The 25,606-nt window shown below is 49.8% G+C and overlaps 1 protein-coding gene across 6 annotated transcripts in view; it reads left to right on the top strand.

Moving 5' to 3' along the window:
- RLF (RLF zinc finger) overlaps positions 1 to 25,606 on the top strand; it is a 109,797-nt gene that overhangs the window by 15,687 nt on the left and 68,504 nt on the right. For 4 of the 6 annotated variants that reach the window (XM_065421599.1, XM_065421600.1, XM_065421603.1 and 1 more), the window contains exons 3-4: positions 11,776 to 11,857; positions 18,669 to 18,801. In XM_065421599.1, the coding sequence (XP_065277671.1) occupies positions 11,776 to 11,857; positions 18,669 to 18,801 (215 nt within the window). Of the gene's footprint in view, positions 1 to 7,377; positions 7,392 to 11,775; positions 11,858 to 13,159; positions 13,221 to 18,668; positions 18,802 to 25,606 lie in introns of those variants that run through there. The other 2 variants (XM_065421601.1, XM_065421604.1) reach the window with 2 other exon arrangements.

The following is a 25,606-nucleotide window of genomic DNA, read 5'->3' as shown; positions in this document are numbered from 1 at the left end:
CAGTTATTTCTCTTTACAGACTAGACTTTTGTCTTAGGCTAGGTCTACACTGCAGCGGGGGTCCGACCTAAGATACGCAACTTCAGCTACGTGAATACCGTAGCTGAAGTTGCGTATTTTAGGTCGGCTTACCTAGCGGTGAGGACGCGGGAAAGTCGACCGCTGCCGCCGCCTCCGCTGCCGCCTCCTGCCGAGGTGGATTTCCGGAGTCGACGGCAGAATGATCAGGGATCGATTTTACCGCGTCTTCACTAGACGCGGTAAGTCGATCCCCGAAAAACCGATTGCTACCCGCCGGATCGGCGGGTAGTGAAGACAAAGCCTAAGTCTGGACTCAGCCCTTGCCTTTCCCATCACTCAGTTCCTTTGTCTCTTCAGGTACTTTCAGCAGCCTTTTTTTCTAAGGCGGGAAGGTGATGGAAAAGAGTCCTGTTTGCTTTACTCTCCAGCCTTAAATAGAATTTACATAAGGCGGGAAGCCTTTGTTTCCAATGGAAAAGTACCAGCAGTGTCCAAGGTGGTGTTTAGTACCAAGTGACATGACCACCTGACCTTGTAGTGTCAAAGCAATGTCCCAGGAAGGAGAGATGAGTATCTTCAAAGCCTTATTGTTTCTTCCTAATGGCCCATCAAGGCTGATGGCCTGTTGTGGGGTGTGTGGGTGTTTCCCACGTGTACACTCAGTTGTAATTGTTACATAGTCAATATTCGTAACTTTAGATACAGAAATGATACATCCATATAAATTGGATAAGGTATCATTGGAAAGGCTATAATTTACTAAATGTGATATTCAGTAAATATAACCTTTCCAATGATACCTTACAAGACCCATCTTGCATAAAATGTATCTGTTATGCCATATCATAAGCATATTTCCATAAAGAATATGGGGTGTAACATCACAATACCATTCAATTAGATACCCTTCTTCTGTTCAGCCCTCCCCACTTTCCTATTCAAGGATCCCTCCTATGAGAGTAAAAGTAGAAAAAGGTGCCCTGATGCAAGCAAGAGCATAGAGGTGTCCCAAGAGAATTCAGAAACCATGGATTTTATTGATATTTCCTGATACCAAAAAAAGATGAAGGGCTTCAGTCAATACTGGATCTAAGGAAACTCAACAATTAGAACATGAAATTCCGATTCAGAATGTTGACTCTTGCATCTGTTATTCTCTTTCTTTCCACCCTAGATTGGTTTGCAGTTCTGATTGAAAGATGCATGTTTCTATACACCATCACACCAGGAGTATCTTCATTATGCATTCGGTCAAGACCATTTTCAGAGCAAGGTCCTACCATTTGGCCTTCCCACTGTGCCTAAGGTTTTTACCAAATGCATATCTGCAGTAGCAGCCCATTTAAGAAGGCATGGTATTTTTGGTCTACCCCTATTTAGACGATTTGGCTTCTCAAAGCCAGAGAGGGTCTTACAAACTTCAGTTTACATTTTCCTTATTCAAGAGGCTAGGCCCCTTAATAAATGAAGTGCTTACTTTTTCCAACACAGATTTCATTCTAGAGTGATTCTAGATTTCTAGGGAGGCAGTGTATTATTACCAGAGGAAAGATTCAGGAACTTGTCATGCAGTGTTCACATGCTACATCAAAACCTCTCTAAGGGTGTGTCGCAGGGCAAGTACACCCCGTCATCCTGGGGGTGGGGCAAGGGCGTGGTAGCCCCCTGGTTAAAGTCAGTATGGCTTCCCTCAGCCTCAGGGCTGCGTGGCCCAAGGGCCGGCGTCAATAGGACTCCCCTTGCCTAGGGGGAAGTGCGGCCTAATGGCCAGAGTCAGTTGGACTTCCCTGGAGTGGTGGTACGCCAAGGTCTTGAGAGCCCGGATGTTGAGTAAGTGGCAGAGTTCAGCCATCAGATGGGATGTCACATTGGTACCTTGATCGGTTAGGATCTCTCGCGGTATCCCCACCCTGGCGAAGACTTTCACTTGCTCTGTGGCGATCTTAGGTGCCGTGGCTGTCCACAAAAGGACGGCTTCAGGGTACCAGGTGGCATAGTCAATGATCTCCAGGATGTAGCAGTTTCCCACCCTGCTCCTTTCCAGTGGCCCCACCAGGTCTAGGCCGGTGTGTTCAAAGGGGACCCCTATCACAGGTAAGGGGATGAGGGGTGCCTTGGGTATCCCCTTTGGTCCAGCCTGCTGGAACTCCAGGCAAGAAGTGCAGTAATCCTTTACCTCCTGATGGATACCTGGCCAGGAGAACTGTCGGGCCACCCTTTGGACAGTCGTTTTTTTTCCCGAGGTGGCCCACCCAGGCACTGAGTGTGCCAAGCACAGGAGGTCACGCCGTAGCCTTTGTAGAACCAGCAGCTGTCGGAGGTCTTCTGCGTCTGGGGATCTTAGACCCCTGGTAGAGGCGGAGCCTCTGGATCTCAAAGTGGGGCCATTGTGGGTGACGGGCACTGTCCCCTGCTTCTGGGCTGGGGGTCATTGCATGTTCCCAGGCGCGGTTTAGGATAGGGTCCACCATCTGCTCCCGGATGGTCGGAAGGGCCCTCCCCTGGGTTGGGATCTGCCGGTCAGCCAAGTAGCCCTCTCTGCAGAGGCCCTTTCTTGTCCCCTTCTGAGTTTCGACAATCATAACCTCTTAAGAATTCCTTGAACCAGGGCCAGTCGTGCCCAAGATCACAGGGTAGGCTAATCTGGGGGCGACCCCAACCTGGAGGACCGTATTGTGTCGGGCAAACTCCAACTTAACCTTAGCAATCGGGTAAAGGCAGACATCTCTGTGGACGCACTGCAACTGTATCTCAGTGCCAGTCGGCTTGGGGATAGAGATCACGCCATCCCGGATAAGAGTCTGGCTGCATCCGTTGTCTACCAGGGCCTGCGTCAGGGTCCTGTTCACCCTTAGGGGTACCATGAGCGTCTCTGGGTCTTTCCGTTGGGCTGGCTACCCATACTCGGTCATAGCTACAGTCCATGTATGGGCAGTCCCAGCGAAAGTGCCTCTCCTCTCCGCACTCATAGCACCGGTCTTGGTTTCCTCCAGTGGGTGCTTCTGTCTTTGGTGGGAGGACTCCCCCGGGCGGGTCTCCCTCCCTCCAGGTTGATACTCTGCCAGCTGGCCGCCTCTCTTTGTGGCTTGAACTGATAGAGGGCTCGGGGTAGGCGCCGTGCTCTCCCCAGTTTGTTGCTATGAGGGCTGCCTCTGGCTGTACCATTTCTTCCCCTCGGGGTTTCTGGCTTCTGCGGTTGTGGCTCTGGGGCTTCTGCCACCAGGTAATTCTCCCTTAATTCGACAGCTTCGGCGAGGGTAGCTGGCCGATGCTGCTGTACCCATTCCTTTTCCCTGCTGGGGAGGATCTGGGTGAATTGCTCGAGGACCACTTTGGCCCCCGACCATTTTTTTAAGGGTCTAACCACCACCAGGAACGATACCCACGTCTCCAGGACCGTGCCTGGCGGAAGTGCTGGCGGTAGGTCTCGGCACTGATGCCTGCTTGGTCTAGGATAGCTGCCTTTACCTTCCCGTAGTCGAGAGCATGTAGGGTGTGTAGGTTCTGGAATGTGGACTGGGCAGGGCGCGTGAGGTAGGGGACCAAGAGGGTGGCCCAGTGTGCGGGCGGCTACCATGCGGTGGTGGCTGCCCTCTCAAGTTACCAGAAAGGCTTCTGAGTCATCCCTGGGCCCTATCTTCATGAGTCGCACGGAGAGGTTGGCGGGTATGGGTCCTGCATCTGCTCCTGCTTGGTTGGAGAGAGGGGCCCCCCTGGGTTGCAACAGTTGCGCCATTTGCTGCATCAGCCTCTCCTGTTGAGTCTGGTGCTGGTCGGCCAGTTCACGCATCAGCAGCTGCTGCTGGGCTGTGATCTGCTGCATCAGTTATGCTTGGCACTGTTGCTGCAGTCTTGTCTGTAGTTGGTTCTCTAACAATCACTTAAATAGTTTGTCGGTCTTCATCTTGCTTTGCAGCGATTAACAAGCGGTCTCCCCTCGCTCGGGTCCTTTTTAGTAGGTCACGACCATTACCCCCGTTCTCTGTTGCTTGGCAAGTACACCCCATCACCCTGGGGGTGAGGCAAGGGCGTGGTAGCCCTGTGGTTAAAGTGAATATGGCTGCCATCAGCCTCAGGGCGGCGCGGCCCAAGGGCCAGAGTCAGTAGGAGGGATTAGATGGGCTGCCCCCGCAATGGGGGTGGCTGGGATAGGGGGACCCAGGCCCTCCCTGCTCCCCTGAGTCCCAGCCCAGGGCCCTGGTAGTGTCCAATGGGTTCGCCACTAAGTCAGCAGGGAATCCGCCCACAACATGCCAACTGCTGCAGGGATGCTGACTAGTCCTTCCCTGGCTACTTCCTACTGTGACTCCTGCAGTTGAAGTTGGGGTGGCCTCGGAGTCTCTGGGCTCCTTGGGTGATGACTGCAATCTACCTGGGTGCCTGCCTTGGCCTTGGTGTCTCCTGCTTCTGTAATCCGGATCCCAGCTGCTCCTCTGCTGGAGCCAGCGAGGTGCGTCCTTCTTCCTCAGCAGTCTGCCCTGACTGAGCTAAGCTGCTCCCTTTTATATTGCAGCAGCAATTGGAGCATCCCCGGCAGGGGAAGCTGCGAAGAGTGCTGTTTTAACCCCTTCTGCTCCAGTGTGGGGCAAGTACACCCCATCACAGGATGATAGTTGCTCTCTGTCTACTGGACTAATGGCTTCAATTTATTACACTGTATGCCAGACTCAAAATAAGGCTTCTTCAGCATTGGGGAGGGGAGAATCTCAGAACGTCAAACCAAGCATTCAAGAAAACGTCAATTATTTCAGATGTGTCCAAAAGCAGATGGGGAGTGCAGTCTGCCAATCTGTCAGAGATTAGTCATTGAGGAATTGTTTAAACTTAGATATGTCAGAGCTGAGAGCTTTTAGTCAAGTTCTCAGGACTTGCATTCAGAACAAAAGGGTGAGAGTTGCCACTGGCAATGCAAGAGCGATGCATTACTTGACCAAATGGCGGTGGGGAGCTTGCTTGTATCAACTTTGCAAGGAGACCATTAAGTTTTAGGGCTGGTGTATTTCTCACAGCATTTATCTGATTGCCCTGCACAAAGCAATGCAATGAGCTCACGAGTTTACTCAGCAGAGATTGACTCAGCAGCATGAGAGGTCACTGAAGGACTTGGTAATTCAAGACATCCTTAGTCTTTGGGCTACCCTGGAGATAGATCTCTTTGCGACAAGGCACAATACCAAGTGTCCTTGTTTTTGCTCAAGAGTAACCAAAGAGAATCTGTCAGTTTCAGAAGAGCTCCTTTTAAATTGGGGGAGTCAGACTGATGGATGCTTTCCCCTGTTTCTGATAATTCAAAAGATAGTAAGGAAGATTGGACCCAGCTAAAATGCCCTTAGTTGTTCCAGTATGTCTCAGGCAACAATGGTATAGAGATCTGCTTTACTCCTCCAAGGGGAATTACAAATTCTGACTTGTGATGTTAGTTACTGCCTCAACTGAAGGTGAATATGCACCATCCAGATCTTCTGTAGCAGGGGTAATCAGTTATTTTTTTGTCAGTCCAACTTTCTTGGTCAAGGTCCAGATTCCAGAGGAAATACAAAAATAAGTAAATAAAAAGATTTTTGTGGTCCGTTCAAAAGAGTCTGGCAGTCCGGTTTTGGCCCATAGTCTCCCTGTTGACTACCCCTGCTCTATAATTACACCTAGCTGCATGAGCTATAAGACTTAAGACATTGTACTGTAGAGGTGCAAGATATGTTAAGCAATTCTACAAAGTACTCAACTAGGAAATACTGTGGCTTTAAATATAAAACATTTGTAATCTGATTGATAAGAGTATGAATCCTTTACAGGCACCTATTCAATGTATTCTGGAGTATTTGCTATATTTTAAAACTGGGTTTATCCATCTCTTCACTTAGAGTTCATTTAGTAGCATTAGTATTTCGTAAACACATAGATGATAAATGGGGTTTTACACAATTCTGTCAAGTTTTATGGAAGATTGATTGAATTTGTGCCCACCAATAAGAGACCCAGTTCATGAATGCACAGTTTGAAACTGTCAAGTTGTTTGTTTAATTATCTATTAAAACAGATTTCATAATAGTCATATCAGCAAGACGAATTAGAGAGTTAAATGCTTCTGGACCCATTATTTACTGTACTTCAAAAGGATAAAGTTATGCTTACACCACATCCTAAATTCCTTCCAAAAGCAGTATCTGTATTTGTATTAATTGGTGAGCTTACCGGTTTTCTTTCCCAGACCACATACTCATAAAGGGGGAATATAGATCAATGGTTCTTAACCAGGGGTACAGGTACCCCTGGGAGTACGCAGAGGTCTTCCCTGGGGTACATCAACGTATCTAGATATTTGCCTAGTTTTACAATAGGCTACATAAAAAGCACTAGCAAAGTCAGTGCAAACTAAAATTTCATACAGACAATAACTTGTTTATACTGCTGTATATACTATACTCTGAAATATAAGTACAGTATTTATATTCCAATTGATTTTATAATTATATGGTAAAATTGAGAAAGTAAGCAATTTTTCAGTACTAGTGTGCTGTGACACATCCGTATTTGTAGGTCTGATTTTGTAAGCATGTAGTTTTTAAGTGAGGTGAAACTTGGGGGACACAAAACACATCAGACTCCTGAAAGGGTACAGTAGGCTGGAAACGTTGAGAGCCACTGATCTAGATTACATAGGCTGGATGCTAAAAAAAAAAAAAAAAAAGCATTGTCCTGCTATTTGAGTAGGACAAAGGACTTTACAGCCTCTAATAAACTTTTCATTTCTTATGAAAGGAGTGGGCTATTTTGGCCCAATTGCTGTCTGGATGGGTCATGCAATGCATAGAGGCGAGTTTTATAAAAATTCTTCCATTTTCTCCTCTGTAGTATTAAAATGCACTCCCCTAGAGCAATGCTACCTCTTTAGCATGTCTTAGTGTCCCAATTGTTGGACTTGCAAGGCTGCTACTTGGAGATATACCCATGCTTGTATGAAGCATTATGCTTTAGATTTGTCATCTAGCTGTGATGCTGTTTGAGAGAAGTATTCCATGACATTGTTTACCAAACTATCCCAAGAGTTGAAATATGCACAGGGCACTCAAAGAAGAAATGGAGGTTACTTACCTGTAACCAGAGTTCTTCGAGATGGACTCTGCATATTCACCCTTCCACCTATCTTCACTTTTATTGTTTTCTAATTAGTTCTTAACTCTGCAGTAGTGATGGAAGAAACTGAGGCTGCAAACAACACCTCACCCTCAGAACCTGCTTGAATGATAAGGGGAGAGGTAGGAGGGGCTATCTAATGGACACTGTTGCTGGGTTACGCTGTCCAAACTGCACCTGTCAACACACCCCAAGAATGTGAATATGCAGAGTCTATCTCCTACTCCATTTACCAGGTGAATAACCTCCATTCTTCTTAGAGTGTGGGTTGTAGCCCACGAAAGCTTATGCTCTAATAAATTTGTTAGTCTCTAAGGTGCCACAAGTACTCCTGTTATTTTTGCGGATACAGACTAACACGGCTGCTACTCTGAAACCGGTCCCTATTGAATTCCACTGAGGCTTATGCACATGTGCCTGGAGCAGGGGTGGGCAAACTTTTTGGGCCGAGGGCCACATCTGGGTATAGAAATTGTATGGTGGGCCGTGAATGCTCACGAAATTGGGGTTGGGTTATGGGAGAGGTGAGGGCTCTGGGCTGGGACCGAGGGGTTTGGAGTGCAGGAGGGGGATCAGGGCTGGGGCAGGGGGTTGGGCTGCAGGAGGGTGGCTCAGGGGTGCAGGCTCCAGGCATGCTTACCTCAAGTGGCTCCCGGAAGCAGCTGCATGTCCCCTCTCCGGCTCCTACACAGAGGCGTGGCCAGGCAGCTCTGTTGCACACCGCCCAGTCTGCAGGCGCCGCCTCTGCAGCTCCCATTGGCTGCGGTTCCTGGCCAATGGGAGCTGGGGTGGTGGTGCTTGGGGCGGCGGCAGCATGCGGAATGGAGCCCTCTGGATGCCCCTATGCGTAGTGCCATGTCCCCCCTCTAGCTCCTACTTCCGGGAGCCACATGGAGAAGTCCCTGACCCTGCTCCCCGGCTGGAGTGCCAGAGCGGGGCAAGCCCCAGACCTTGTTCCCCAGCAGGAGCTCGAGGGCCAGATTAAAACGGCTGGCGGGCCGTAGTTTGCCCACCCCTGGCCTGGAGCCAGAGCTTTGGAAAGTAGTAATGTTTGGCGGTTGGCGCATGTATTCCTGCATCGCCTCGTAGTTTCACCCAAGGTGATGAAGAGTGGGGTGGGCCACGTGTCTCCAATTCCTTCTCACTGCTGCATGGTCCAAGTCAGAGCTTCTGCTATGCTCTCGTCCCTGTGATACATTTTTCAAAACTTTTAGAAAAATGGTTTTTATTCATGTTCATAGTTCAGGTTTTATTGTTTTTTGTTGTTGTTCTAAATTTTCTAGTCTCAAATTGTTTTTATAAGATTAAGGACTTGGGAGACCGCTTCAGCGTTTTCCTGCCGAACATTCTCTTCCCCACCCCCCACAAGTACTCAGGCATGGTTAATGGATTACCCGCAGCTGCCCACTCTACTGACTATTCTCCTGATCTTTTGGCACAACTCTGACCCTCTATCAATTGTCAATAATTATCAATTTGTCAATGATCAGTAGCCAAATTATTGATAACTAATAATTGATAACATATTTAACTTTGATTATATTATATTAGTTCAGTAATAACAAACCTTGGATAAATCAGCTTTGATTGGATTTATTGATTAACAGTAAAGACAGCACATACCAGAGGCATACAGTTAGCAACAGCTGAGGAATACCTCTCCTATAGTTCACTGACAGTTTGTGGCTAGACTGCAGATGGTCTTACTTCCCCTATAAGTTTGGGGCAGTTATACCTTTGTCACCTTCATTAGGTATCATTCTGGTCCTCATCTATTTTCTCTTTTTGGTATGCACTTCTTACTTTAGGCTATTTTGAAGGTTCCTGTGCCATTGCAGTTCATTTTATATTTTGCTTTTAGTACATTGCTAAAACATCTCCAACATTTTTTGAAAATTATGCTAAGGGTTACTGCTCAGTAAAATTCTGTTCTCTAAAGTTAGCTTCATCTTAACTACAAAGCATCATGGGAGTCTTGTTCCTAGGAAAGCCTTAAAAATCTTTCTTGGCCTATATTAAGTGTCAACACATCTCTTCCCCTGACCCTCCGTGCACACTCTGACTCCATTCTTTCTGGAGTCTCCTCTTGCAGCAACTCCAGTTAGTGAACTGCCTGTTGTTCCCTAAGTTCAGGCAAACTTTCTGTGATATAGAGCTGTTCTTGAGACAGCATCACTCTATTCTTCTTCCTACCTTTGAATGCAGGAGGATGAGGGGGCATTTACCCCAAAAGCAATCAGCTTCCCCAGCTGGCAGTCCCCTTGTGGATTTCTGTCAGTGAACTGCTGGTTTGAAATGCTGCAGGAGGCTCATCAAACAGGCACGGCCTGTGGAAGGAACTTGTACTTTCTAATGCTAGGGGAAGTATTGGAAGAATCTCCTGGAGAGGGGGCGGGGCAGGTATTTGCCTCAAGTGGCTGTAGATTAGAGAGGGGTGGCATCTCCACCTGCAGCAGTCCTGTAATACAGGAACTGCTGAGCCATGCTGGGTGGGCTGCCTTGCTTTGTGATTAACAGGAGCCTGGACACAAGGAGAAATCCTGTTTTGTTGTAGAGCAGGGCTGTGTGCTTTGGTATTACCTGCAGCCTGGCTGTGCTTTTGCCTTTTGTCACTGCAAAGACAGGGCCGTGTGCAGCAAACTGCCCCTGTGCTAAAGACCGAGCTTGTCCACAAGGGAAACCTGCCATGTGGAACTCAGTTGCTGCAGTACTGCTGTAGACAAAAGAACCTTTTTCCCAGACAGGAACCATTTCTGGATGGTCCCACTTACTTCCCTCTGCCACACTCCTGTCTAACCCTACTTGCCCGCATCTTGCCCTACATAGAATGTGTCGGGGCCTTCCTTGTTCTCCATGCAGGTGACCAAATGCTACCCACAAGTCGGGAGGAGGAAGTGACTCTCCTTTGCCCAGGCAGTATTTGTGTGAGCATCGTGGGCCTTGTCAAGTCAATAATCCACTTACTTGCTGAGAGCAGCTCCTCAGAGAATTACAGAGCCCAATACACACACATATGTGTCAGAGGACACCGAGTGGAAGGGGGGGAAGGCTTCTCTGTGAGGTTACATGAAGAGTGGCGCAACAGACAGCTTACCTAATTAGCCATCTACCTGTTGATTGCTGGGCTGGTGAGCCCATGACCAGGAACTCCATTATCACCTCTGGTACAACCTCTTATAGTTGGTTGTTGGCTCTGTGTGTGTGTGTGTGTGTGTTCTTTCAGTATGCTGTCACAACTATGCGCAGATAGCCGACACAGCAGACCTTGATCAAACTGCCCAATAAAACCACAGAACTGTTTCAGTAGAAGGCACCCAGCCACGTTTGTTGTTGACGAAGCACGGTCCTAGTATCCCGTATACTCGACAGGACTACTACAACATGTATGCCTGTAACAATGGACCAGCTTAGTGAACGGTGGGACTTTCCATTCCTGCCTCGGCTGGTGAAAGACACTTCTTCTGAGACCCCTCTTTATACACCAGTACAGACAAATTACGTATTGCTCCTCTGATGTGGTTAGTTACCACCTTTTATCTTGTACACGTTGATTCGATCAAAACATCTCTATTCATCACACTGTCATCCTGATCTTATCTCTAAGAGAGGTGAGAGTGTTATTTTTGAGGAGTGTGTACCATATGGGTATCTGGGTGTTCTGATACTGTCCTTACAGAATGTGCTTACATGAGTGTCCTGTGCCTAGCATGTCTTAAGAATATGAGTGTTTTTTGCAATACCAGCCCTGTTCTTAGCAGCTTCTGTGAACTTGTGCGCAGGCAGGCCCTGACTTCTGCTCACAGCCTGACTTTTGCTAACTTAGCTTTATATAAGCAGGGCCTGACTACCACTTTAGTTCAGGCCTCTTCTACCAGGCCTCATGTCTCAGGCTCTCTCCTTCGACTACACCTCTTTCAAACCTCCCAGCTCCTTTATCCCCCACAGCTCAGAGCTGTGGGACATCACTGGTGGCTAGAGGATGCTTCTAGACTATTAGCCCGTCTCCCCATTCCTGCCCATCAGCCTCCCTGATCATTCCACCCCCCACCCCCAGTTGAAACATGCTTCTTCCAGAGACACTTTGTTTTAAATTTCATTGTACTGTGTGGCAGACTTTCACACAAAGCACTTTAAGTGATATTAAGGCTCATGCTGTACAATAGTAACTTGACCTTAATTTTTCTCTTTAGTGATGTCACAAGGAGGGGGGGGATATTAAATCTAATGTGACTCTTAAAAATCAGTTTAATGAAGTCTGTGATCACAAACACTAAAATCCCTCAGTCATGGTATGGTTATTTCATGAGGTCACTATAGGACAGAGTTATGGTTGTTTGGGTGTCTTAACTGTGCATTTCTTACTTTTAACATAGTTTGGATTTCTTAGAAATTTAATCTTAACTCTGAATTTCCTGGGTTTATAATACCTGGTTTTGTGATAATTACTACATCCCTGTAACCTTTTTTTTTTTTTACTCTTAAGTTACTAAAACATGATTTCAATCATGGCTGCATCTTAATATAGTTTCATGTCTAGGAATAAAACAAGACCTGCCACTTCCTAATGCTGCTACAGCAGTGTTTTAGCTATCTTACTTATACAGCTCTTTTTTGTTACAGGAGTTGTTTTGAACTACTGCTTTCTGTGCCTGAAAGTGAATTGCCATGTGACACATGGTTAGGATTCCATCAGTCTATACAGGTAAGTGTATTTCATTAAGTTGTAACAAGCTCCAATGGTTGGAATTTGAAGTAAGCCAAATTCAGACTGCAAATAAACCACAAATTTTTAAGTTAGGATAATTAACTATTGCAAAAAATTATTAAAGGTTGTGGTGGATTCTCCATCACTAGAAACTGTTAAATCCAGGTTGGATGGATTTCTAAAAGATAAGCTCTATTTTAAACAGGAATTAATTCAGGGAAGTCTTGTGGCCTGTGTAATACAGGAGGTCAGATTAGAAGATCACAGTGGTCCTTTCTGGCCTTAGAATATATGAATTTGTGTCTGGATAACAGAATAAGTGAGTTTATCGGTGGGACTTGAATGAGAGGGTGGTGTCATGGAGAGCAGGAATTGCCAATGCAGCCTTATGCATGTGGGCATCATGGAAAAAGGCACAGACAGAAGTGAGTGAAGTAAACGACAAGGCTGGCATCGTTGGCTACGGGTGTGGAGATGCAGTAAGAGACACAGTCCAAGATGTAGGCTAGGGCCTAGTTGTACAAAGCCTTGTATTTGTGGGAGTTAAGTCAGAACTGGGGAAGTCAGTGAAGGAATTCCAAGATGGGAGTGATTTCAGCAACATTGGTTTGGATGGAGTGAGTGGGATTGGGCTATATGACAACTAGGATTTGCCAGGTGGATAACAAAACTTATTTTGCTTCAAGTATTCGAAGGCCACTTTGTAAAACAGGGTTTTACACAAAATCTACTGAGAATAAATGCTTTATTTACAAATGTTGAGTAGTGGGGGTTAGTGAGAAGATGCTAAGTGTTCCCTGGCGATGTTAAGATGTGCATAATAACACTGATCACTAGTGCTGAGAACAACAAAGTGGTTTATTGTGCAATCTAGAAGAAATGCAAAATTCTAGCAAAGCAAAACTAACTATATTTCAGATTAATGGGCAGTAACTTGTGTACTCTAGTCACTAGAGGGACACAACTTACCTGCTTGCTGAAAAATAAATTGAAGGATTTCATGGTCTGAGAAAAAGGTTTCCCAATATTTCTTGTAAACTGCAGAGTAGAAAAGTTGTACTTTAGGTTGAGGATGTAGCTCCTCCATGTTTAAGGTTAATAGGTTGATAGATTGCAAGACAAAACTTAAAAATGTGAACTGATGTAGTGCTGTGTGCCCGAGTCTGCAGATAGCCTTCGAGTATGTGGCAGCATCGATTGTGCTGTAGGGGCACATGCATCTCATAAGCACAAGATCGGATTTTTTTTTTTTGAGTACTTTGCATTTGTCCTTATTGAATTTCATCCTATTTACTTCAGACGATTTCTCCAGTTTGTCAAGATCATTTTGAATTTTAATCCTATCCTCCAAAGCACTTGCAACCCCTCTCAACTTGATATCATCTGCAAACTTTGTAAGTGTACCCTCAATGCCAGTGGTGCACAAACTGGGGGGGGGGTGCTCTCGTGGGGGGCACACAAGAGGTTCTCTAGGGGGGTGGGAAGAAACTAGGATTCCATCGGTCCCGCAGGACCCTCTGCCATAATAGTGGGAGCAGTATAAAAATAGAGTGGATATTTTGGGGCGGGACCAGCGCAGGATTAAAAAAATAATCCTCCCATGCCACAAACAATGTGAACACCCCGGCCAGCAGCTGCTGCTCTCCAGCCACCCAGCTCTGAAGGCAGCACTGCTACCAGCAGCAGTGCAGAAGTAAGGGTGGCAATGCCCCGGCCTGCAGCAGCCATTCTCCAGCCACCCTGCTCTGAAGGCAGCGCTGCTGCCAGCAGCAACACGAAGGGGGCTATTTCACATTACAAGTAATGTGGGCGGGGACAAATTCCATGAATGGTAAGGGCTGTGCAAGTGGAAATGTTGGTGCACCACTGCTCTATACTATTATCTAAATCGATGAAGATATTGAACAGAGTCAGACCCAGGACCAATCCCTGTGGGTCCCCACTCGATACGTCTTTTCAGCTTGACTGTGAACCACTGATAACTACTCTCTGGGAATGGTTTTCCAATCAGTAATGCACCTACCTTATAGTAGCTCTGTCTAGGTTGCATTTCCCTAGCTTGTTTATGAGAAGGTCAGGTGAGACAGTGCCAAAAGCCTTACTAAAGTCAAGATACATCACATCTACTGCTTCCCCCCCCCTCCCCCATCCACAAGGCTTGTTATCCTTTCAAAGAAAGTTATTCGGTTGGTTTGACATGATTTGTTCTTGACAAATCCATGCTGTTACTTATCACGTTATCTTCTAGGTCAGGGGTTGGCAACCTACGGCACGCGAGCCGATTTTGAGTGGCACGCTGCCTGCCCGGTGAGAGGAGGAGGAGGAGGGGTGGAGGGGCCGGAATGCACCAAGCTGGGGGAAGAAGCGGGGGAGGAGGGAAGCTTGGCTGCCGCCGGACCAAGCTTTTGCCTCCTGCCCCCGCAGGGGAGAGCGGGGGGGGGGGGGTCCCGGCCCCCCGCCCCACTCAGACCCCCCGCCCACCACTCTCCCCTGCGGGGGCAGAAGGCAGAAGCTTGGTCCTGCGGCAGCCAAGCTTCCCCCCTCCCCCGTTTCTTCCCACAGCTTGGTGCATTCTGGCCCCTCTTCCTCCCCCTCCCTCTCCCTGCCGGCGATGGCCCTTGCGAGTGGGAGGGGGAGTGGAGCAGAGCCGAGCGGCAGCGTGCTCACTGCTCCATAGAGCAGGCAGAGAGAGGTAGGGACGGGCCTTGGGGAAGGGGGTGGAACCGGGCATATCCCTCCCAGCTCCCTGCCATGAGCCGCTCAGGGCAGGGGGCTGGGAGAACCCCCACGAGCTGAGCACCCTAGCCTTCTGCCCTGCACCCCCCACACCCAATCTTCTGCCCTGACCTCCCCCCAACACCCAGCTTTCTGCCCTGCACCTCCACACACATCCCAGCCTTCTGCCCTGACCTTGAGTCTCCCCCAACACCCAGCTTTCTGCCCTGCACCTCCACACACCCCCAGCCTTCTGCCCTGCACCCCCCCACACCCAGCCCTCTGCCCTGACCGTGAGCCCCCCAACACCCAGCCTTCTGCCCTGTACCCCCACACACCCCCAGCCCTCTGCCCTTACCCCTGAACCCCCCACACATTCAGCCTTCTGCCCTGCACCCCCACACACCCCCAGCCCTCTGCCCTTACCCCTGAACCCCCCACACATTCAGCCTTCTGCCCTGCACCCCCCCACACACCCAGCCCTCTGCCCTGACCCCTGAACCCCCGCCCAGGTCTGGGGTCCCGGCTGCCGGCCCCTTGCCAGCCGGCGTCCTGGCCACAGGCCCCGCTCAGCCCGCTGCAGGCCTAGGTGAACAGAACCCCAGGCTGGAAGCGGGCTGAGCAGGCTGGCGGCGTAAGATCAGCATTTTAATTTAATTTTAAATGAAGCTTCTTAAACATTTTGAAAACCTTGTTTACTTTACATACAACAATAGTTTAGTTATATAATATAGACTTAGAGAGAGACACCTTCTAAAAAACATTAACATGTATTACCGGCATGCGAAACCTTAAATTAAAGTGAATAAATGAAGACTCGGCACACCACTTCTGAAAGGTTGCCTATCCCTGTTCTAGGTGTTTGCAAATTGATTGTTTAATTATTTGCTCCATTATCTTTCCGGATACTGAAGTTAAGATGACTGGTCTATAATTCTCCAGGTTGTCCTTATTCCCTTTTTTATAGATTGGCACTATATTTGCCTTCTTCCAGTCTTCTGGAATCTTTCCCATCTTCCATGAGTTTTCAAACATAATTGCTGATGGCTCCGAAATCTCCTCAGTCAGCTCCTTGAGTATTCTAGGATGTATTTCATCAGGCCCTATCATGAGTCCTCTCTGCAGAGATCCATCACAGAGCCAATAGTCCATCATTGGGTGTGGGGGAATGGCTTCCTATGAAGACAGGCTCTCCACCAAATGCCAAAACTTTTGTTCCAGCGGGGGCATGAGCCTGGCGTCGTTTAGTTGTGGAAACCAGGCCTTCTTCATGCCCTTCCACACATTTGCCTGATCCCTAGGGTGACTTCCAAAATCAAAAGGGACAAGGCCACAGTCATTCTCATACTCCTATCATAGTTGTGAGGTTAATGGCATCTCTGCCCCCCGAGACCTAAAAGTGCCCCTTTAGATCTCAGGCCTCCAGCTGTCACCTTTCTGTGGGCAGGGATCCAAATTCCTCTTCTTCCAGACTGGGGATTTAGGTTTGCTGTCCCCCTGAAATTTGCTGTGTATCCCTCAGGTTGCTGAAGGGACAATGACAGTATCTACTAGTGACCAGACAACTTTCACAAAGCATAGTATACATTTATTTTAGGACAAAAGCATTACAGGTAAAACATCATACAATTATATTGTTTTGATATGCCTGCTAAGCTTAGTGGTGTCTCTTATTTTCCACGTAGAGATCTTGGCAAGATCTAGTTCTTCAAACTCTTCTGGGCAGGGTTTTACCCTGTTGGCTACAATCACATCAATTTTTAAATCAAAATGAGGTTCATAAGTCAGTTCATGCCAACCCGTTGTACCAGACGCCCTTCTTTGTCTCCTTGGCCTCTTGAACATGGTCTGAACCAGTATATGTAACTGACCCAAACTTCTCTGGAGTTGTTTACCTGATCTTGAATTTGCAGTAATTACCTCCATTGATTTTAGTTCCTGGCGAAAGTTTGGTAACCCTCTCCCTAGAGGAGACCGAACACAGACCCAACCTCACAAAGATACATATAGCATTATAGACACACAAGTTTGACTAATCCTTGGACTCTTAGCGTTTGGCACATCTCACTATAATAGTCTTTTGACGTTTCCACAGTTCCAGGGTCTCGCATCTGTCACAGTATGCTACTGGGTAAAGCAGTTTTGGTTGATAGTCTTGCCACATATGTCCATTCAACTCCCAGGCGGCCCGGATCTGATTTCACATCACCACAATCAGATACTCCATGCACATTTGAAGTCCCTGTAACATCCAGGGTGTTGGCTGGTTAAGTACCATGGATGGGATTGCTGTAGGCAAGTCCAGGAGATCCTGATACAGAGGATGACTATATCCACCAGAAGGACTTATTTGTCTAAATGGAAGAGGTTCTCAGTATGGGCGGCTCATCGTAGTGTGGACCCTGTGCAGGCTTGGGTTCGGAAGATCCTTGAATATTTGCTGCCTCTGAAGTACTCCAGCCTGTCTTCCAGTACCTTCCTGGTGTTTCTAGATGGTATCACTTTGGCCAGGAGAGAGAATGAGTGCCAAGCACTTATGGCTGACCCTCCCTACATGATGTTTCATAGGGACAATGTGGTGCTGAAACCTTCCCCTAAGATGGTCCCTCAGGTGGTCTCAGAATTTTGTGTGAATAGTTAACCTGCCTGTCTTCTTCCCAAAACCCACTCTTCATCTGGATAAAAGTTTTTAATCCTGGGGGAACATCTGGTGTGTCTTTTTACTACAGCGACAGTTCAGATCCCCCTCCCACCCCCCCACCCCCAGTTATTTCTGGCTACAGCCATGGCCATTCCAAAGGCCAGGCCATCACATCACAAAGAATATCTAACTAGCTAATGCAATGTATCTCATTGTTACCAGTTGGCTGTGTATCTCTCCCAGTGAACATCAAGACTTACTCTACTAGAGCTCAAGGGACAGCCTCCACCTGCTTCAGAGATCTCCAATTTGCATTGCAAGGCAACGACATGGAGCAACCCACTAACTTTTTGTCAAGTATTATGCATTGGACTTAGTTGCCAGAACAGATGCCAGGTTTTGGAGAGTAGTGCTATGATCCATGTTTGACTGATGCAGCTGATATGCCTCATCCCACCATCCAGAAGTGGTATTGCATACCAGTCACCTATCATGGGGGTGATCCACACCAACACATACACAAAGAGGGTGGTTACTTATTCTACAATAACTGTGCTGCTTCATGTTGTTGTAATCTGTGAATCCCATAATCCCACCTCTGTCCATGCTTTAGGAGTCCTCAACTAACACACGCTTTGAATTGGGAGGGAACTGAGGGAAGGTTATGATCTCGTGCCCTTTATGCTCCCGCATGGGAGCGTGAGAAAGTTGAGTGCATGAATCTTCTGTGCACAAGGCACATGCACTCTTATAGTGGGATCTACAGTATCTTCAACATCTCAAAGAACCACAATTACTTACAAGGTAAATAGCTATTCTCTCTGAGGTTGTGAACTGGCCCTACTCATCTCACTAGAGCATTAACTCCGAAAGATGACCGTTTGAGCCATCTGCATTGTTTCTCATAAAATGGTCAAGTTAATGTCCTTATCCTACAATTCCCAAGCCACACTCCACATATTATCTGGTACTAAAAGCCCCAGCTATCCCTAATCTTCTGCCAAAACCTCTGACAACTTCTGTTTAGTTGTATTGAAACTAGGAAAATTTGAGGCATGCAGAAAATGAAGAAACGGTGTAAACATATTAATATAAAAATAAATAGTCTAGGGTCTACTATAGGGACATGTCTTTTTCATTTAATTCAATAAAAACTTCTAACTGAAGCTGGCAGAATGCTGCAGAAACCTGAAGACCTAGCTGCAGAACTTAGGGCCAGCTTGCTAACAAGCAGCATTGTAGTGTCCCAACACAGCACAATAGAAATGAAGCATTCAAGAATGACCATAATGTAATTGAATGGTGTTAAACACATTTTCTGGTGGTATAATGCCAAAACGGTATAGTTGGTTGTTTGTCTTTCTGAAGTTAGATTCAATATTTAATCTTACTTAAAATTCTCTTAATGGACTTTGGGTTTGTGTTTTTGTTCGTTTGTTTTTTGTTTTATAGGATTCACATGATGCTTTACTGGAATTTGGGAATAATAATCTCCAAATATTGGTTGACATTACTAAGGAAGGCGTGTGGAAAAATCCAGTTCTTCTTAAAATTCTATCACAGCAGCCAGTAGAAGCAGAAGAAGGTAAGAACTGAGATTCTGATTTATAACCTATGGAGTTCAATAAACTGTTGGTACCCTTTGGTTGGGGGCAGGTACCTGTCAATCCTGATTTGAGCTGCTCATTCTTCTTCGAGTGATTGCTCATGTGTATTCCACAGTAGGTGTGCATGCTTGCCACGTGCACCAGTGCTGGAAGTTTTCCCCTTAGCAGTACCCGTAGTGGGGGAGCCCCGCTGCGACCCCTGGAGAGGCGTCTCTATATCGCGCCATAAAGGAGGCTGCGCGCTCCCCCCACCCTCAGTTCCTTCTTGCCACCAGTGAAGGTAGTTGGAACTTGTGCTCCAGCATTGCTGTAGCTTCTATCCTTGGTAATACGATCCTCGACTGTTACTAGTTTCTGCAGTTAGTAGCCTGGCCTGGGGCATGCCCCGAGCCCCAGGCTTCAAGTCGTGCGACTCCTGTCGCAATTCCATGCCCAGAAGCGATCCACACTCCGAGTGTCTTTGCTGTCTGGGCGAGGCTCACATAAGTGAGCGCTGTAAAATCTGTAAGTCCTTCAAGCCCCGGACTAAGCGTGAATGTGAGATCCGACTCCGGGCCCTGCTTATGGAGTTGGCATTGGCCCCGGCCCCGGCATGCCGACCTGACCTGGCGCTGGGCACTGCATCCTCGGTGCGGAGCGAAGCCCCATCCACCAGTCGGCACTGCTCCCCTGCCAAGAAGCAAGGCAAGATCCAGCGGCGCCGAGACAAGGACAGGGGTCAGGCTGGACCCGAGTTGGCCAGCCCACGATCCCCCTTGGGACCCAGACCTCCGACTCGTGCGGAGCGGAGTAGTCCGGCCCCGTCTGCATGCGCCTCCCCGACGATGAGGGTTCCGTCGACGCTGGAGGCAGCCCAGGCAGCGCGCTACATCCTCGTCATGCCGGTACCAAGTGGGCCGCCTGAGCTGGGGACCCTGTCCTAAGGGAAGCTGCCGTTGGGCGCTCACCAGCCCTCACCAGCCAGGTCGGCGGTCGACGTCTCTACTCGATCCGCCGGGCCTTCCCGTAGCCCACAACAGACCTCCACTCCGTTGTCGGGGTCGCCTGGGAGCGAGTCGCCGGAGTCTTCCTTGACCCACAGGGGTCGCAGGCGCCGGGACAGAAAGCGTCGACGCTCCTCGTCCGGCCACAGCGATAGCAGGTCTAGACGCCATCGGCACCGCCGATCATACCGCGGCGTGCGCCATGCCCGGAGTGCATCCCGGCAGTCACCGTCACCGACGGGACTCCAGAGACAGTACCTCCGACGTATACATCTCATCGTTGTCAAGGTCTAAATCCCGGGGCAGGACCCGACATGGACGGGACCGGTCGAGCCGCTCCTATGGCACCGTGCGCTCCTCGGCCACCTCTGCCTCGGCTCCCAGCCGTCCTTCCCCGGGCCGCACCGTCCCCCAGGAACATGTAACCCTGGTAGGACCCCAGGCGGCTCAGTGGCAAGGGGCGCCATGGCAAGGACAGTGGTGCCAGTGGGCACCGTGGCCCAGGCACCTGCACTGCCGAGGCCCCGCTCTGTGGCTGGGGCATCCCAAGCCCACTCGGTGTCTGCCCCCCTCGGCACAGAGAGCAGTCCTCGGGTGCCGCACCACTGGCACCGCACCCAGACCCGGACACGGAGTGCGACCTGCCGGCACTACCTGATGCCCTAAGGGCCATCCCGGTCGTCCCGTTGGCACTGGACGAGTCCATAGCGGCACTGCTCCCTCCTTCTCAGGAGGATTTCAAGGCGCATCAGGAGCTCCTCCAGTGTGTACCCGCCAACCTCCAGCTGCAGGCGGAGGAGATGGAGGAGCCATCGGACAATTTGTTTGTTGTCCTCTCCTCCTCGGAACCGGGCCATGTGGCACTGCCGCTTTACCAAGTGGTGGCCAATATTTCAACCGGACTATGGCAAACCCCGTCCTCTCTGTCGCCCATTTCCAAGAAGGTAGAGCGGAAGTACTTCGTACCAACGAAGGGCATGAGTACCTCTACACTCATCCTACCCCGAACTCACTGGTGGTGGAGTCCGTCAACCACCGTGAAAGACACGGCCAACCCCCAAGGACTGGAGACTGGACACTTTTGGGGAAAAAAGTTTATTCTGCCAGTTTCCAGCTCAGGGTGGCAAACCACCAAGCGCACCTGAGCAGATACGACTTCAGCTTGTGGGGATCCCTACCAAAATTCGAGCCCTCCCTCCAAGAGCAGGACAGGAAGGAGTTTTGAGCTCTGGTTGAAGAGGGTGCGGCAGTGGCGAAAGCAGCTCTCCAGGCCGCTTCGGATGCAGCTGACACGGCGGCTCGTTCGATGGCCTCGGCTATCTCCATGCGACGGGCGTTGTGGCTTTCGCTGTCTAGGCTGTCAGTGGAATCCCAGTACCTGATGCAAGACCTGCCATTTGATGGCAAGGCATTATTTGCGGACCAGACAGACACTCGTCTGCACGGGATGAAGGACTCCAACACCACCCTGCGGACACTCAGTCTGTATGTCCCGCCAGCCAAGGACAAACCCAGACCGCAGCCTGAGAGGCCTAGGGACCAGAGATGCAGATCACAGCGCCAGTCCCGTTCAGCCCCACGCCCCGGACCCTCGAAGGGCAAGAGGCAGGGCAAGAGGCGTTTTTGACTTTGGGGTGGGCCACCTGGCCTGTTGCCAGGGAAACCCCCCCTCAGTTAATAAAGTTGGTTTTTGGCAACCGTTTATCAGCTTTCAGAGTGCATTGGTCCCGTATAACGTCGGACCGGTGGGTCCTCAGTACCATATCCGAGGGGTACAGGCTGCAGTTCGATTCACCCCCACTGCACCATCCTCCGTCCCGGTGACCGTGAGGAGGTGACGTGCCTCCTCACCCTAGGCGCAGTGGAGAGGGTATCTCAGGAATTCCAGGGCAAAGGGTTTTATTCCCGATATTTCCTGATCCCGAAGGCGAAAGGTGGGCTCAGGCCCATCCTCGACCTGCGGAATCTCAAGCAGTTTCTGGTTCGCTGCAAATTCCGTATGGTGTCCCTGGCCTCTCTTGTCCCGTCCCTGGACCCGGGAGATTGGTTCGCAGCCCTGGACCTCCAGGATGCGTACTTCCATATCTACATATTCGAAGGCCACAGGCGCTTCCTCCGCTTCCTGGTAGGGACAGACCACTACCAGTTTACGGTCCTCCCCTTTGGCCTTTCTACGGCCCCCAGGGTTTTCACCAAATGCATGGCGGTGGTCGCAGCCCACCTCAGGAGGAACAGGCTGCAGATCTTCCCCTACCTGGACGACTGGCTGCTCAAGGGCAAGTCTCGGTCCCAGGTGCAGGCGCAGATGGAATTCCTGCTAGACACTGGCACGAGTCTAGGCCTAGTGGTAAACGAGGAAAAATCCACGTTAGTCCCGGTTCAGTGCATACACTTCATAGGGGTGCTGTTAGACTCGCTGGTGGCCACAGCCTCCCTCCCCCGGGACAGATTCGAGACGCTCAAAGGTCTCATCGCCTCGGTCATGGCCTTCCCTGTGACGACGGCACGGGTGTGCCTTCAAATCCTAGGCCATATGGCAGCATGCACCTTGGTGGTGCGACATGCCATGCTCAGGATGAGGCCCCTCCAACTCTGGCTGGCCTCCGAGTATTCCCAGGCCAGGGACGGCCTGGACAAGGTCATCACGTTGCCACCCTATATAGTGGCCGACCTGCAATGGTGGTCCCTCCCAAGCAACATGCTTCAGGGTATCCCCTTCCGGGAGCCCCCTCCCTCACTAGATCTGGTGTCAGACGCCTCGGACCTGGGATGGGGAGCCCATGTGGGGGGCTTCAAAACCCAGGGCAGATGGTCTCCCTTGGAATTGTCCCTGCACATAAATGTCAGGGAGCTCAGGGCGGTGCGCCTGGCGTGCGTAGCCTTCAGCCAACACCTAGTGGGAAAGGTGGTCAGAGTCCTAACGGACAATACGACCGCGATGTATTATATCAACAGACAAGGGGGCATGTGTTCCGTGGCCTTGTGCCAGGAAGCCCAGCTCCTGTGGGAGTTCTGTATAGCCCACGACATCCTTCTGAGGGCTTTTCACCTGCCTGGCAAGCGCAATACGCTCGCGGATCACCTACGCAGATTCTTCTCCCAACAACACGAGTGGGCCCTACACAGAGAGGTGGCCAGGCGGCTCTTCCTACAGTGGGGCACTCCCCAGGTAGATCTGTTAGCCACCGCCCAGAATCGCCTATGCCCACGATTCTGTTCCAGGGTGGGGGAGGGCGAAGGGGCAATATCGGATGCGTTCCTGATTCCATGGTCAGGCCGCCTGTTCTGCGCCTTCCCACCCTTTCCCCTGATAGGCAAGGTCCTACAGAAGGTGAAGGCGGACGGGGCACGGATTATCCTCATATCCCTGGATTGGGCCCATTGGTACGCGACCCTCCTGCAGCTTTCAGTGCCCCCCGCACAGGCTGCCGCTTCGACCGGACCTCCTCTCCCAGGAGGGAGGATGTCTCCTCCACTTGACGGCGTGGCTGCTCCATGGTTAAATGAGGAGGAGGGGAGGTGTTCGGAGGGTGTTAAACAGGTCCTGCTAGAGAGCAGGAAACCGTCCACACGTCGTACCTACCTAGCTAAATGGTATCGGTTCTCCAGGTGGGCAAGGGAGAAGGGTTCCTCCCCCTCCTCCACATCTGTCCAACTTATCCTTGATTATCTCCTGGCCCTTAGGACCCAAGGGCTGGCGCCCTCTTCGGTCAGGGTGCACCTGGCGGCCATCTCGGCCTTCCACCACCCGGTGCAGGGCTACTCGGTGTTTTCACACCACATGACGTCCCGGTTCCTAAAAGGGCTGGATCGGGCCTTCCCTTACGTTAGACCCCCGGTCCCGCTCTGGGACCTTAACCTAGTGCTCTCCCGCCTCACAGGGCCCCCGTTCAAGCCCTTGGCCACGTGTTCTTGGTCCCACTTGTCGTGGAAAGTGGCGTTCCTGGTGGCTATCACCTCAGCCCGCCGGGCCTCGGAGCTTAGGGCCCTGACCTCCGAGCCCCCATACACGGTCTTCCATAGGGATAAGGTCCAGCTCCGCCCGCACCCGGCTTTTCTGCCGAAGGTAGTCTCGGCGTTTCACATAGATCAGGACATTTTCCTCCCGGTCCTCTGTCCTAAGACCTATTCCTCCAATGAGGAACGGCATCTGCACATGTTAGATGTGCGTAGAGCGCTGGCCTTTTATCTGGACAGAACCAGGCCATTTCGGAAATCCCCTCAGCTGTTTATTGCATCGGCCGAGCGCACGAGGGGGCGACCAGTTTCCACCTAGTGGATTTCCCCTTGGATCACCTTGTGCATACGCACATGTTATGACCTGGCAGGGGTTCCCCCGCCTCCTATAGTAAAGGTTCATTCAACGAGAGCTCAGGCCTCGTCGGCTGCCTACATGGCTCATGTCCCTATTCAGGACATCTGCAGGGCTGCTACATGGTCCTCTGTCCACACCTTTTCGTCGCACTATGCGATCGTCTCCTAAATGTGGGATGATGCCGGGTTTGGTAGGGCGGTACTCCGCCCGGGTCACCCTTAAAACTCCTACCCACCTCCATCAGGTATAGCTTGGAGTCACCTACTGTGGAATACACATGAGCAATCACTCGAAGAAGAAAGGACAGTTACCTGTTCTATAACTGGCGTTCTTCGAGATGTGTTGCTCAGGTGTATTCCACATCCCGCCCTCCTTCCCCCCTGTCGGAGTTGTCTGGCAAGAAGGAACTGAGGATGGGGGGAGCGCGCAGCCCCCTTTATGGCGCGATATAGAGGCGCCACTCCAGGGGTCGCAGTGGGGCTCCCCCACTACGGGTACTGCTAAGGGAAAAACTTCCGACACCGATGCACGTGGCGAGCACGCACACCTACGGTGGAATATACCTGAGCAACACATCTCGAAGAACGCCAGTTACGGAACAGGTAACTGTCCTTTTATTACAGAATTTGGCAGTATTTCAGTTGGAGCTGTATGATGCTAGTCGCGATAAACTGCATTTATCGTGAAACTTTCTCACTGGCACTCTGTCCATTAATCATCTTTAATAATACATCTCAGCCCCAGGCCATTTCTAACATCGTAAATTTGAGCATCTTGAAAGAACCGCCATTTAAAAAAATAATCTGCCAGAGAAATGTTTCATTCTTTTCCTGCCAATGTGGAATTTTCTCTCCTTCCCCAAAACTTTTCAGTAGATTGACTTGCATAACTCTTCACCACTTCTGACCAATGCGTGCGTTGCAAATGGAGAGAATTTTAAAGGTTACTTGAAAATGATAAAAATAAGTTCTTCAAGTGATGTCCCTGTGGGTGCTTCACTTTAGGTGACTGAGTGCTCTGTGCCTCTAGTTGGAGAATTTCAACAGCCGTACCTGGCTGGGTTGCACATGCACTCTCTCCCTGTCTCGCACCTGTCATGGTAGCTGATCAGCGCTGTGCAGCCGTGTTTCTCCACCCCCCACCCCATCCCGCACACACTCAGTTCCTTCTCAACTGCCCCTTTGTCCAAGTTGGAGCTCCGGCAGTGTCTTCATTTGCTTTACCTCAGGAGTTCTTGTTAGCAGTTTTTGTATATAATAGAATAGTTGATTAGGACTTTCTATTTTTCTTTTTTTATAACTTCACCCTGCCATGGGATAGTCCCTTTGAAATGCCAGGGTCTCCTAAGTTTAAACGTTGCATCTCCTGCTGTGAGGCAATTCCTATCTTTGACAGATACTCACAATGCGTCAGGTGCCTGGGGGAAACACATGTACCCCAAAAGTGCACTCATTGTCATCATCTGAAGACTCGCACAAAGAAAGC

This window comes from Emys orbicularis, chromosome 23 (assembly GCF_028017835.1).
Source record: "Emys orbicularis isolate rEmyOrb1 chromosome 23, rEmyOrb1.hap1, whole genome shotgun sequence".
In the NCBI taxonomy this organism is placed as follows: domain Eukaryota; kingdom Metazoa; phylum Chordata; order Testudines; family Emydidae; genus Emys; species Emys orbicularis.
Note: the sequence above shows the minus strand (reverse complement) of the source record. Positions and strands in the feature narration are given on the sequence as shown.